The 11,570-nt window shown below is 46.0% G+C and overlaps 1 protein-coding gene across 1 annotated transcript in view; it reads right to left on the reverse strand.

Annotated features, from left to right (window-relative positions):
* Positions 1 to 11,025, reverse strand: part of LOC142570482 (uncharacterized) — a 40,076-nt gene extending 29,051 nt beyond the window's left edge. The window contains exons 1-3 of the mRNA XM_075678865.1: positions 10,792 to 11,025; positions 8,639 to 8,829; positions 1,550 to 1,733 (exon numbers count right to left, since the gene is read on the reverse strand). Of these exons, the coding sequence (XP_075534980.1) occupies positions 1,550 to 1,733; positions 8,639 to 8,829; positions 10,792 to 10,981 (565 nt within the window). The 5' untranslated portion in view covers positions 10,982 to 11,025. The remainder of the gene's footprint in view (positions 1 to 1,549; positions 1,734 to 8,638; positions 8,830 to 10,791) is intronic.
* Between the last annotated feature and the right edge of the window lie 545 nt (positions 11,026 to 11,570).

Here is an 11,570-nt window from a genome sequence, read left to right on the forward strand (position 1 = left end):
AATAAATAAATAAATAAATAAATACAATTGCTATAGGAAAAAAAAAAGAATCTAGAAGTCCCTTTTGCATCAGTCTGTCTCAGTATTAAGCGTTTTGGACGCTCTTGAAGGCAGTCCAGTAGTTGCGCAACTAAATGTTGCCAAGAATCTTCAAAATAGTAGAAGGATGTACGCGATGGGCGTCCAGTGTATTTCGATGCGCATTGATAGCGCTGAGGTTGTTTTTTTTTCTACTTTCGCGTGATTATTTATTTCATTCTGGACTCGCTCTTGGCTTTCGCCAAGGACGCGCAGCTCCTAGGACGGCTCTGAATACGCCTCCCCCCTTCGGTTCATATTGCCTATTATAGGCCTTCGAGCCATCCCTCAATAAGTACATCGTGTCATCATCATTTAATTACGGGTAGGTCCACTAAATATTAATTGCCTTTTTTTAATAGGTTAGGCGTCGGAGCAATAACTGTGGACGATGTCAAGAAATAAGCATCAACACCGTTTAATCTCTTCAGGCGCTATGTGCAACTACATTTTCAATGAGCTGAATTAACTGGTGCCTGAAAGAGTTAAAGCAATCTGGGTTTCCCGCAGACCTTTTTTTACAAAGAACAAAGAAGGATATCTGCAAGCACGCACGTATGTGACAGTGTCAGGACAGGACGTTTATGTAAGCGTAACGGGAGCGTCAGCGTCCTCTCCAGACGCTGTCACATGCGTGCGTATATAGTTTTAATATTGTTAGGTTTGTATGATGCTACTGTCACGTGATGCCTTTTGGGTTTTCATATCTTTGTTTCTTTCATAAAGGAGTCCATTGCAAGTCAACGCTACGCCTGTCTCATGCTCGTTTTTGTTGGGGTGTCGTCTGTTTGAGCTGTTTTTCTAACATGCCCTTCTTGTTCATGAAGTACAGAGTGCGCTGAGCAGGCAGCGTAAAATAGATGCGGTGAGGTTTGTCTGCGCCACTCCAAAAGCACTTCAAGTACGCAGTCAATGTATATACCTGTCGGAACTACATTGACTGTGTATTTCAAGGCTGTACGAACGTGTATTTAACGTTTTCCAACGGGTTATACCGGTTGCAACAGGTTCGAAAAGATTGTTGGGTAGTGTGGCGCCACGCCAAAGCCTTGACCGTCAAAATCAAATCTTGAATCACATACAAAATGAAAATTAGAAGCACACATTTGTTCCGCGCTTAGCTGTGCACGGTCGCAGTAACCAGATAAGAAGAACCAAGACAAAAAGTTTTGGGGCGTAGACTTCAATTTACATATTCACGTGTTTAGTGCTGAGCGAATCTAGTCACAACACTGAAATAACTATCCGGTCAAGGAACACGGAGCCAAATTCACAGAACACCCTCACAAGTGTCCCTCACGAGTGCTTTTCGTGGCCGGCCGCGTTCGCAAATGACGTCGAACATTCAGATTAAAATTTGCTCTTAGGAAGAATTCTAGCGTAACAACTTTTTGCGAATACTACCAGCAAATCTTGTTCTGCGCGATCGTATTTTGCAGTATGCTCGTGCGTAAGTTGAGCCTGTACGTACGTTTCCGGCCTCCCGGTTGAAACCGCACGGTGCGAGGCGACTGCTGTTCGACTTCTGGCGAGGAGGCGTCTGATTTTTCCAGCAAGACGCCGGAAGGAGAAACAATGACGTGGAGTCCATGGACGTCACCATCAGCCAGAGGGACGCTGTCCGGTGCGGTCAGCTGAGAGTCCGTGCCAAGAGACTGCGGCAAAACAAAGGAGCTTGCAGAGGGCTATTCGCGGCTTCGTTTCACACCGTTGCCTGTGGTGATGCAGATAATTATTTTTATTATTATTTTTTGACGTGACGACGTGACTGCTTGCATGACACCAGCCGCACGATGAAACGTCAGACAAAATACATACCTGACGTTTATTCGTGTAAGTAAAGTTATCTTAGTGTCGGAGGACGGGGCATGCAAGGAGAACTCATGGAACGTGCAATGTGTAGTCGCTACAGATTATGAAGTGTCCATGGTTCCCTGTTTTTTTCATTTCTTCTTGTTCCGCAGCTATTTGGATCTTATGTGGCGGCGCCATTCAGAACTGATGGAAAGGGTCTCCTGCTGTCTCTCCGCATGCGTGTGAGGACGTTAATACCCTATTTCTGATTGGTTCCTACACGTCGGAGTACCTTTCTCCAGTTATTTGCGAAACACAACTGCTCTCGCTGTTTCTGAAAGACCCCTTGTTGACAATTTACGTGCGTCCATATTGCATCATGGAGGAAGTCAAAACTGAGGAGAGGCCCTGGCGTCACTTTTTGGGAGCTTAGTGACCCCCGGAAGTTGGCGTTACTCCGCCATGTTGTCGGTGCACAGTTCCTCCCTCATTTTTTACATTTCTCGCCTTCTGCGCGCAACCACATCGGGCCGCGCGCACGTAGGTGCGGCGTAGTAATCCGACCAACGGATCACGTGAAACAAGACTATTTGACGTCAGCGTGGCGCTCCTTGCGCATTCCACAGAGGTTCTAAGAAACGGACACCATAGTTGGGAAATGAAGCTAGAAGGTGCGCTTTGAAACTTGTCACCCCTGCGAACCTTGTCAAGCAAATTCAGCTAAGGGCTCTAATTTCCTGTGCAAAGACGTGACGTAAGACACGACATAGTTCTGTGTCTTATTTGTTACCTTGTCCCCCTTTGTGGTCGAAATCAGTGCTATGTAAAAAAAGAACAGCTACCCCAAAAGTTCGAGCATCTGTTTGTGCAGGTAACCTTCCTGTTCTTTAAGATCCCGGAATTTTACGTGCAACTGCGACTACACCTGCCAATCCACTCGAGCAGCACTCTGCGGCGTTCGGAAGCCGTGAATTCAGAGAGCGGATCTCGGAGTCCGATGCCGGCGCTCTTGATTTGCGTCACGTCCTCTAGATGTCCCCGCAATACTGCACGCCCGCTCGTCGAAGAGCAAAACTAGAGGGCACTGTAGAATAAGGTTAGGTTAGGCGCCGCGTATGGAAAAAGATTGTGTGTGTGAGCGCTGCGAGCTAACTATAGTGTGGGGCACGTTAATAAAATAGTGCTTCATTTCAAGTGGAAAGTTATGCTTACACCATTTTACTGCATATATATATATATATATATATATATATATATATATATATATATATATATATATATATATATATCACGACGTTTACAATTTCGCTGTGATTGTAAAGTGCGCCGTCTGTTCCCGAGCGCGCGTTCGTCACGCCGATGCCCCGGTTTCGTTTCAGAAAGCTTGTACAGTATATTTTTTAAATTTCTTTGTTTGTTTCACTGCGCCCATGACACTTGTCGGTCATTACCAATTGTAATTTTAGCCAGATGAACTGCCAGCTTCAATACAGTTTTCTAAGAGTAACACGTAATTATGTCACAGCAGCCACGGATCTGCAGTGTAAAGCTACGTAATGGAGTATTATCCTGTTGTTTCACTCCCCTTTCTTGTCGGTGGAATATTAAAATGGCATGGACGATAATCGAAAACATTATTATAGTGAAATAAACCAGGTTTATCTACTACGTAGCGCGAAGAGACGAAGCGGATGACTAAACTCGGCAAATCAGAGCGTGCACATAGACTTTTATATAGTAGAAAAATGATCAGATACCTTAAATGCACTAATTTAAAAAGTGATTCCTCTCGACCGAAATAAACGTGTTTTTCCCTAACAAACATGGCACCACCATACTTCTTTTCATGGTGGTGCCTTAAAATCTGCCGCATCTACCGGAAAGCGTATATGAGATTGTTGCAGCTTTGGTGCTATTTGCGCATCGATGGCTCTTTCGGATTTTGTTAACCGGAAACACGGTGCACGGATTCAATATTAAACTATGTACCGTAAGTACCGCTGCAATTCTATGCGACACAGGCGCGCCTCAAAGCCAGCAAGGTCTCTAAAGCGTGAGAAACAAATAAGCGGGAGTGAGCACACATTCGGGATTTCGCATAACGCGATGCGACGCTCGCCGTATTTTCGAGAACGAGCCCGGCGGAGGACACACGTGCGGCCACTCCAGGCGAAGCGTGCCTCCGGTCTGGCGACGGCAACGGCCAGGCCGCGGTTGCATTCGGGGTTCGTGCTGCTGCGCGGCTCTGTCACTGCAGTGGCTCCAGAGGGCTCGTACCCTCAATGCTACCTGCCTCGGATGACAAAGGTTTCGTCGGAGAGCACCAGCGGGGCGCCGCGCATGCAGAGGATCGTGCAACGATCGCAGAGTGCAGCCGTACACAGCTGTGTTAATTGTGTGCCGCCAACAATTCTCCAGAGAACAGGCCCGCTCATGGGAGCGCGCACGACAGTTTCGTGCGACGGCCTGCGGCTGGACGCCTCATCACGGATGGAACTATGCAGTGCACTACCATCCTAGTGCGCTCTATAGATGGAACCAGCCCCAGGTGGGTCAATGGGCTTTGGGAGGGAAGGAATCAGGGCAAATGATACAACACCAATACGAAGAATATTGCTAGAGAAAGATATTACGTATGTACTCAGACTGAATCGGGAAAACTGGAAAATGAAGACCAATGTAATTTTCATGACTGATCTGGCGACCTCTTTCAACGTGCCAGCAGTTGAAATGAAGTAGAAAGATATAAGTCTCATCGAATGATATTAGCTTTTCAGAACGTATTGGATTCCACAATTCGCTGTTGAATCGCTATTGAATTGCCATTGAATTCGCTGTTGAATTCGCTAGCACTCTTACGTACTGCAATGAACAAATAAGACCTGCATAATCTCTATGCGTATGTTAAACATGGCGTTCCTTTAACTGCTTGGTTATTTTCGTTATGATATAGTGCGCCAAATAACACAAAACAGTCGTTTACAATATACAAGCTAGGGACCTATAACGTAAAACTATTCCAATATGTTTTTATTCCAATCTCCTGACGTCAAACTTGCGTAACCGCGCCAACGCAAGCACCGGGCGGTCATTCCCAGGGTTGTCTGAACAGACCAATGAAATGCTCTCCTCGTTCATAGGAGGTCACTTTTGTTTGCTTGAAAAACGAATAACGTTGCCTACACTGAGCGGCTTGTCTTATCTAATTGGCTGACAAGAGGCGAGGAGCACGCTGAAGTGGAGACGGATTCGATAGGGCCCAGTCACAGCACTGAAAGTCGATAACCGGATAAAGAAAGTGGCGCCGGCTCCTGCTATTGGTCCGTTTTCCCGTACTTTTCTTGCGGTGGCTGGTCGAAAATCGCGATGGCATGCAACGGAAGCCTAAGAATGACGCTAAAACGGATCCTCATCAAAGACGATTTGACAGAATGAGGTCGTAAACGTGCCAAAAGTTCTCGAAAATGTTACACGGCCACGCAAGAAGCCTTATTATACGCTGTTAAACCCATGCTCTCCGGCAGGTGCGAGTAGCCAGCGCCTGAGCGATCGGCGGCAGCCATCTTTTATTCCTTTCGGAACGGGGCAGCCTGCAGCTATTCAGAAGAAAATTCAGTTTTGTTCGGCATATTAATGCATCTTTAATCAGTACACGTCACTTTGACGTGATGAGCGTTCGCGGTTTTATGACGTCGCGTGAAAGGCAGGTGAAATATGTGCAGACCGAAAACTTTTGACCAATAGCCGGGGGCCTAATGGCGAAATGGCGTCGACTCAGAAAACTATTTTTCTTTTTTCGGTCAAATCATGCATAATCAGTGCATACACGTCACACCAGATGGGGAGGTATTGCGGTTTTCGTGGCGTCGCGTGACAGACAGGTGAAGTAGGGGTGGTCCAAAAAAGTTTTTGGCCAATTGCAGAGGGCTGATTACAGAATTGGAATAGAAAAGTGTGGAATAGTTTTACGTTATAGCGCCCCTACTCAGTTGAGCAGGATCCGACGAATTGCTGGGGAGGAGCATAACATACAGGTTTAAAATATAAGACAAGCATAAATTGTCTTTAAAGGAAATCAGGCGTGGTAATAATTTCACTTTGTTTCGGCCCCCAGCAAAAAGCCGAATGAGACAGCTAACTTCTTTTTTTTTGAATGAACGAATTGCGGGGTTTTACGTGGCAAAACCACGATATGATTGTGATGCAGCCACTTTGGTTTTCACCACCGGGATTTATTTAACGTGCACATAAATGTAAGTACACGAGTGTTTTTTTCATTTAGTCCCCATTGAATGCCGGCGCCTGGATTGAACCCGCGAGATCGAGTTTAGCAGCGCAACGTCATAGCCACGAATTAAGCTATTACGAGTTATTTTTAAAAATTTTTAAACATGGACTGGGGAAAAAAAAAACTTGCACGACGCTTACGGGCCTAAGAATATTATGTATAGAACAGTCACATACAATACATCACCAACTAGCCCAGCACCAAGTTTTATTGTTTTATTCACATACAATTGTTTTCGGCGGCCGAGGTCTGGCCCCAACAAAGGACCCCGTACCAATTACTTGGCATTCTGTTGCACGAGGAAGACGCCAACGTGACCAGAATATTGCGCTGCAACACTCTGTTCATGCAATAATTTTTTTTTCTGTACGTATACTTCACGCAAACCTGTGAAGAGGGCGCCGAATGACACATATATATTTTATTTGTTTAAAGCGGTTAACAGCAAGGTTACGATCTTCTTTAGTCTGTGTTTTCCAAGATCTGCTGACGGAAAACCACATGCTCAAAAACACACGCGAGAAACACATTTTGCTTGAAGAACGAGCAAAATATTTGTCCTCCAAGGAAACTACAGTAACGTAGTACAATGAAAGCCGACACTGCGGCCGCAATGCGTGCGCAGTCAACGCGTGGCATAAGGAAATGAAATAAAAGAAATGCATTTCTTCTTAAGACATAAGTACACGTCATACGTAATTAGGAACACCATTGAAACTGTGCGATCGCGAATACACTAGCGCGCGAAGTAGCACTAACAACTCCTCCGAGCCGCATTGCCAGCAGTTTTTAACGGCGTGACCTTGATGCGGCCCAACGCGATTCGATCGTAGCGCAGCCACAGAAGTTTTCGTCACTGGGCTCCTCCCTGCAAAGCATACTCAGCCCCGGCCGCTCGTCCCACTCAGCCTTATTCTACAGTACACTCTAGAAAAACGTATACTCAAGCAGCTTGTACTAAATGGATACTACACTAGAAAAACCGTTGTATATACTCGCATTTCACCACGTCGCCAACATCTTGGTGATGACTTCTTAAAAAATTCTGTGAACCGAACGAGATAAGGCGAAATGAAATATAAATGAAGCAAGAAAAAGCTGATTCCTGTTGGAGACCGAGTAATTCGCTAAGCGCGTACCCACATACGAAAGAACTCATTCAATTGCGAAAGGTGTGGGCTGACACCATCACTGAGGCAAGCTCGAACATGGGGGTGCAGTTTGACACAGCGTTTCAAAGAGCCAGTGGCCACGAGGAAGGAACGTGAGGAATTGGCTCGCGATGTACTGGCCAAACGTCTCAAAGAGCTAGTCGGCATTGGAACGAGATTAGTATAGGTAACATACATAGGGGTGCTATCGTGGCCTAGTGGTTAGAACACTGGGCAGCTGTGCTAGAAGGTTGCATTACTTTCTACTCAAGAGGCCCGTAGTGCCGGAAGACAGGAAAAACCCACTTCAAAGTTCCTCAAATGAGGAATAGGATGTTTCGCATCAAAACGTGCGCGCAGATAGGCAACGGAGGCCAAACGAGGGAGCAAGCGCGAGAACAATACTCAGGCGACCCCAGAGAGCTAACACAAACGCACGCTTACTATTCAGTGCTCTACCTCTGATGGCGTAGTGCTAAGCAGCCTGCACGGATTTTGAGCATGATCTGTTTTCACCCTACGCCCTGCTTCATAGATGCTCGTAAGCTGACAGCCAAGACGAAGGTTAACCGACGAGTCACCGCGAACACGCACTCGCGTGGGTAGCCTTGGCTGCTTACATGCCGGCACAGCTTTTCACTTGCCATGGCGACGGTTTAGCTTTGGGGCTCAAGAAAAAAAAAACGTCCAGTCTCCTGTCTTTGCATAAAACTTCGTTGAGGAAACATTACGCGTTTCTGGCCAATTTCTAGTGCGCAGGAAGTCTCCCTATAATGTTTGAAAATAAATTGACATGATACTTCAAACACATGTACTTAGGATTTGCCCGCTTACGATACACGATAAAGCGATTAATGAACGTGATGTCCTTGAGAGAAAGAAAAACTAATAGAAATACGCAGGATTCCGTATTAGCTCACCATTGCAACTTGTAGCTGTTTTTTTCTGTCCCGCTTAACCAACTGGGCCAAGCCGGTGGGCAGAATTAGCGATGCCACTTGGACACCGCAAAATTCCGCCATATTGTCGAGCAAGGCATCCTGTCAGTTCTAATTGGCTTACAAGAGCTGCTACGTAACCCCTGATTAGCTCAAACTGAAAACATGGAAAAAAAAATTGACAGTGTTCACAATAGAACCGGGGCAGCCTTCCCGGGCCCTTTTTGTAAACGTCAACGAATTAATCTTATGACCTTTCGTTCCCTTTTACTTTCTTTTCTAGCGGACAGCTTTCCGTATCTTTCGTTGGCCGATAAGCCGTCTGCTTTCCGTCCTTGCCTGGAAATATTTGTCCTCGCACTCATTGTGCCTGCAAGGCAGTCGGTCACCTCAATGAATCCCGAGCTGACCGTCGTCCAGAGCTCGTTGCCGTCCTCGTCCACGTCTTCCGTTCTACCGGATTTAGTCACAGGTGTTCCGTTTCGCGGTCTCTCGCTCTTGGATGGCGCCTGTGGTAGCGGCGTAGAGCGGGTGCGTTGGAGAACCGGACGCTCGATGCTCATCTGCTTGACTGCGCCGTCTGGAAAGAGGCGAGCGAGAAAGGCAGACATTCTGGAATAAGCCCGCCTCAGAGAATGACGTCATGAAGATGCCGTGACGCTGTCGTGATATTCTGTCCGTGTCCAATGAAAAAAAAAGAAAAAAGAAAAAGTGCAAACTAAAGAAAAGCTCTCCTGGCACAAATTAGCACTTCATAATGGGTCTATCGACTTGACCGAGTTCAGAAAAGTTGCTTAGCAAATATATTGTTCCGAAGCCGCGAATAGAGAAGAACTAAGGTTTTCTCCTAGACGTCGACTTTGCTTGCAGAATGCCGTTCAAAATAGTGCCGCTAGTCTACGAATGCAATGTTCAAGCGGCTCGTACAATCACAGTGCGTTTTCAGCGTTGGACGACTTCAAGTTTGACGACATGTAGTTAGTGGAATGTCTTGTAATCAGTTGTGACTAATTCAGTTTAATTGATGCTTTGGCACTACAGGCTGCGCGATGAGAAAGACAGTCCGGTCATTGCTTCTGCGCGACGTGAAAAACCTTGTAAATGTTTACTTTTAGGAGTTTTAGATACGGATCTACAGAAAATGAAGTAGCCAGACTAGCGCCTGCTTTTATGTAATTACGTAAGGGCGCGCTGGTTACGACTAACGAAAATAGAGGAGACGATGGAATTGGTCAATATGTGAAGTATAAAATACGTTTTACAAGAGTAAGACAAGGTTATATGTAAAAAAGTCATACCCTAGGAGAAAGAAATTTGCTCTCTAATGTACCTTTCTTGCTGTATTTCCGCAACGTTGTTTTCGTATCTTCACTAAATCCACGAAAAATGGCTTGTAAATTTCAACACTTAGCTTGCTTAGCACACACACACGCACACACGCACACACACACACACACACACACATACACACACACACACACACACACACACACACGCACACGCACACGCACACGCGCACACACACACACACACACACACACACACACACACACACACACACACACACACACACACACACACACACACACACACACACACACACACACACACACACACACACACACACACACACACACACACACACACACACACACACACACACACACACACACACACACACACATGCACACGTACGCATGAACACACGCACACGAAGTTCTTAGCAAATAAAACGCTTTTACGCAAGATTAAAATTGTAAGGCAACTTCGACACCACGTTCATTGAAAATCCCGCCGCAGATTTTGTTGTATGGCGGGAAAAATAGAGAATAATTAAAAATTTACGCCAACTCTCTCGTAACCTACAGGATAAAAAGCGCTGCCTTGGTCTTTTAGAAAGTTGCATACTTTTTTCACCATTTTTTCATGCGCACGACTCCAGCAGTGCGAGATGGTGAAAATAAGGTATTTTTTTACGGGGCTTGCCCTCATTTGTGATCGCACTAGTCCAAACTTGCTTGGTTAGAAGTGATGTAACTGGATGTAGTTGGTTGTACATACTGAGTTTTCGTGCCGCGATGTTTTTGTCCTGTTCTGCGTTTTGTGTTCAAAACATCGGCGGCCAAGTTCGCTTTTAGTCTAAATTTTAGGAAATCGCAGGTGAGTTATCAGTCTGAGCTTCCGTAAAAACGTTTTTTGGGCTGAACCCATCTCACGATGGCTGTCTATGGTAATACGATTAGCATCGAACCAACGTAGGGACACAAAATATTTCCAGCACCGAAACGCGTAATGTACGAGGCGCAAACTCATGTGCGACTGTCATTGCGCGCTACGCTTTGGGCACGCTACACCACGTAGCAGTGCTGCCGCCACAGTCTTGCAGGAATTTGGTAGTTGGCACAAGTGATACCGAAATGTCTGACCCACCTGAAGAGTCCAGGTGGAAGTCATAGGGTGGGAATTCCTTCTTGCAAATTTACAAATGCGACGACAGAGATCGATCTTGCCAAGGTGCATGTTAAAAGAAAAAGAGCCCCACCTTTGCTTGCTCCCTCAGCCGCTGTGGTAGCTTTGATCGCTGATGACTTCTCGCGTGACCCGGCAGCAGATGGTGCAGGTTCAGCCGTAGAGGCCCGTTTCTGTCGTCCTGAAGCGGCTCGGGATCGCTCGAAGCTCAGCCGCCTGCTCTTCGAGCTTCCCTTGCGAGCTTCGCCTTTGTGCGATCTCATTTTTCGACTTCGCAGCAGATACTCGGTTCCTGGAGTTCAGGACGAAAGGCACCAGACACAGCTTCTTCTTCTTCATTTAAGTGCTTACCGCAGATTTGATAATGACATATATACGCAAATACCGGGGTGTATAAAAAAAAACGAAACAACCGCTTACAGAAACGGAAAGGGATAAGTATGCAATTAAAATTAACGGAAAGAGAAATTAAAAAAATATGTTCACTGTATATGAAAATATCGCGAGGCCTTTCTCACTTGACGGTGGATACCTCAACAATGGTTTCGGGGAGACGTGTAGGTGTAAAAAAAAGTCGCAGTGTCGCTCGAAATGCGAAGCATCCATTGCGACAGAAAGTTAACAAACAGCTACACAAAGTAAGGATAATAGTTTTATCGGCCATATAAACATGGAAACGCTCGCTTACTAAGTGAGTTAATAACCATGGTGTCAACGCGCACGAACGAACACGAACACATCACACTCGATAAGCGGGCACACTCGCTTTCAAAACGCCGGTGTGGGCAAGCGCGGCATCAGCAACGTGCGAAGTGACTATCGTGCTGACTATCGCTTCAGCAAGCAAGATGG

The sequence above is a fragment of the Dermacentor variabilis genome, chromosome 2 (genome assembly GCF_050947875.1).
Source record: "Dermacentor variabilis isolate Ectoservices chromosome 2, ASM5094787v1, whole genome shotgun sequence".
In the NCBI taxonomy this organism is placed as follows: Eukaryota; Metazoa; Arthropoda; class Arachnida; order Ixodida; family Ixodidae; genus Dermacentor; species Dermacentor variabilis.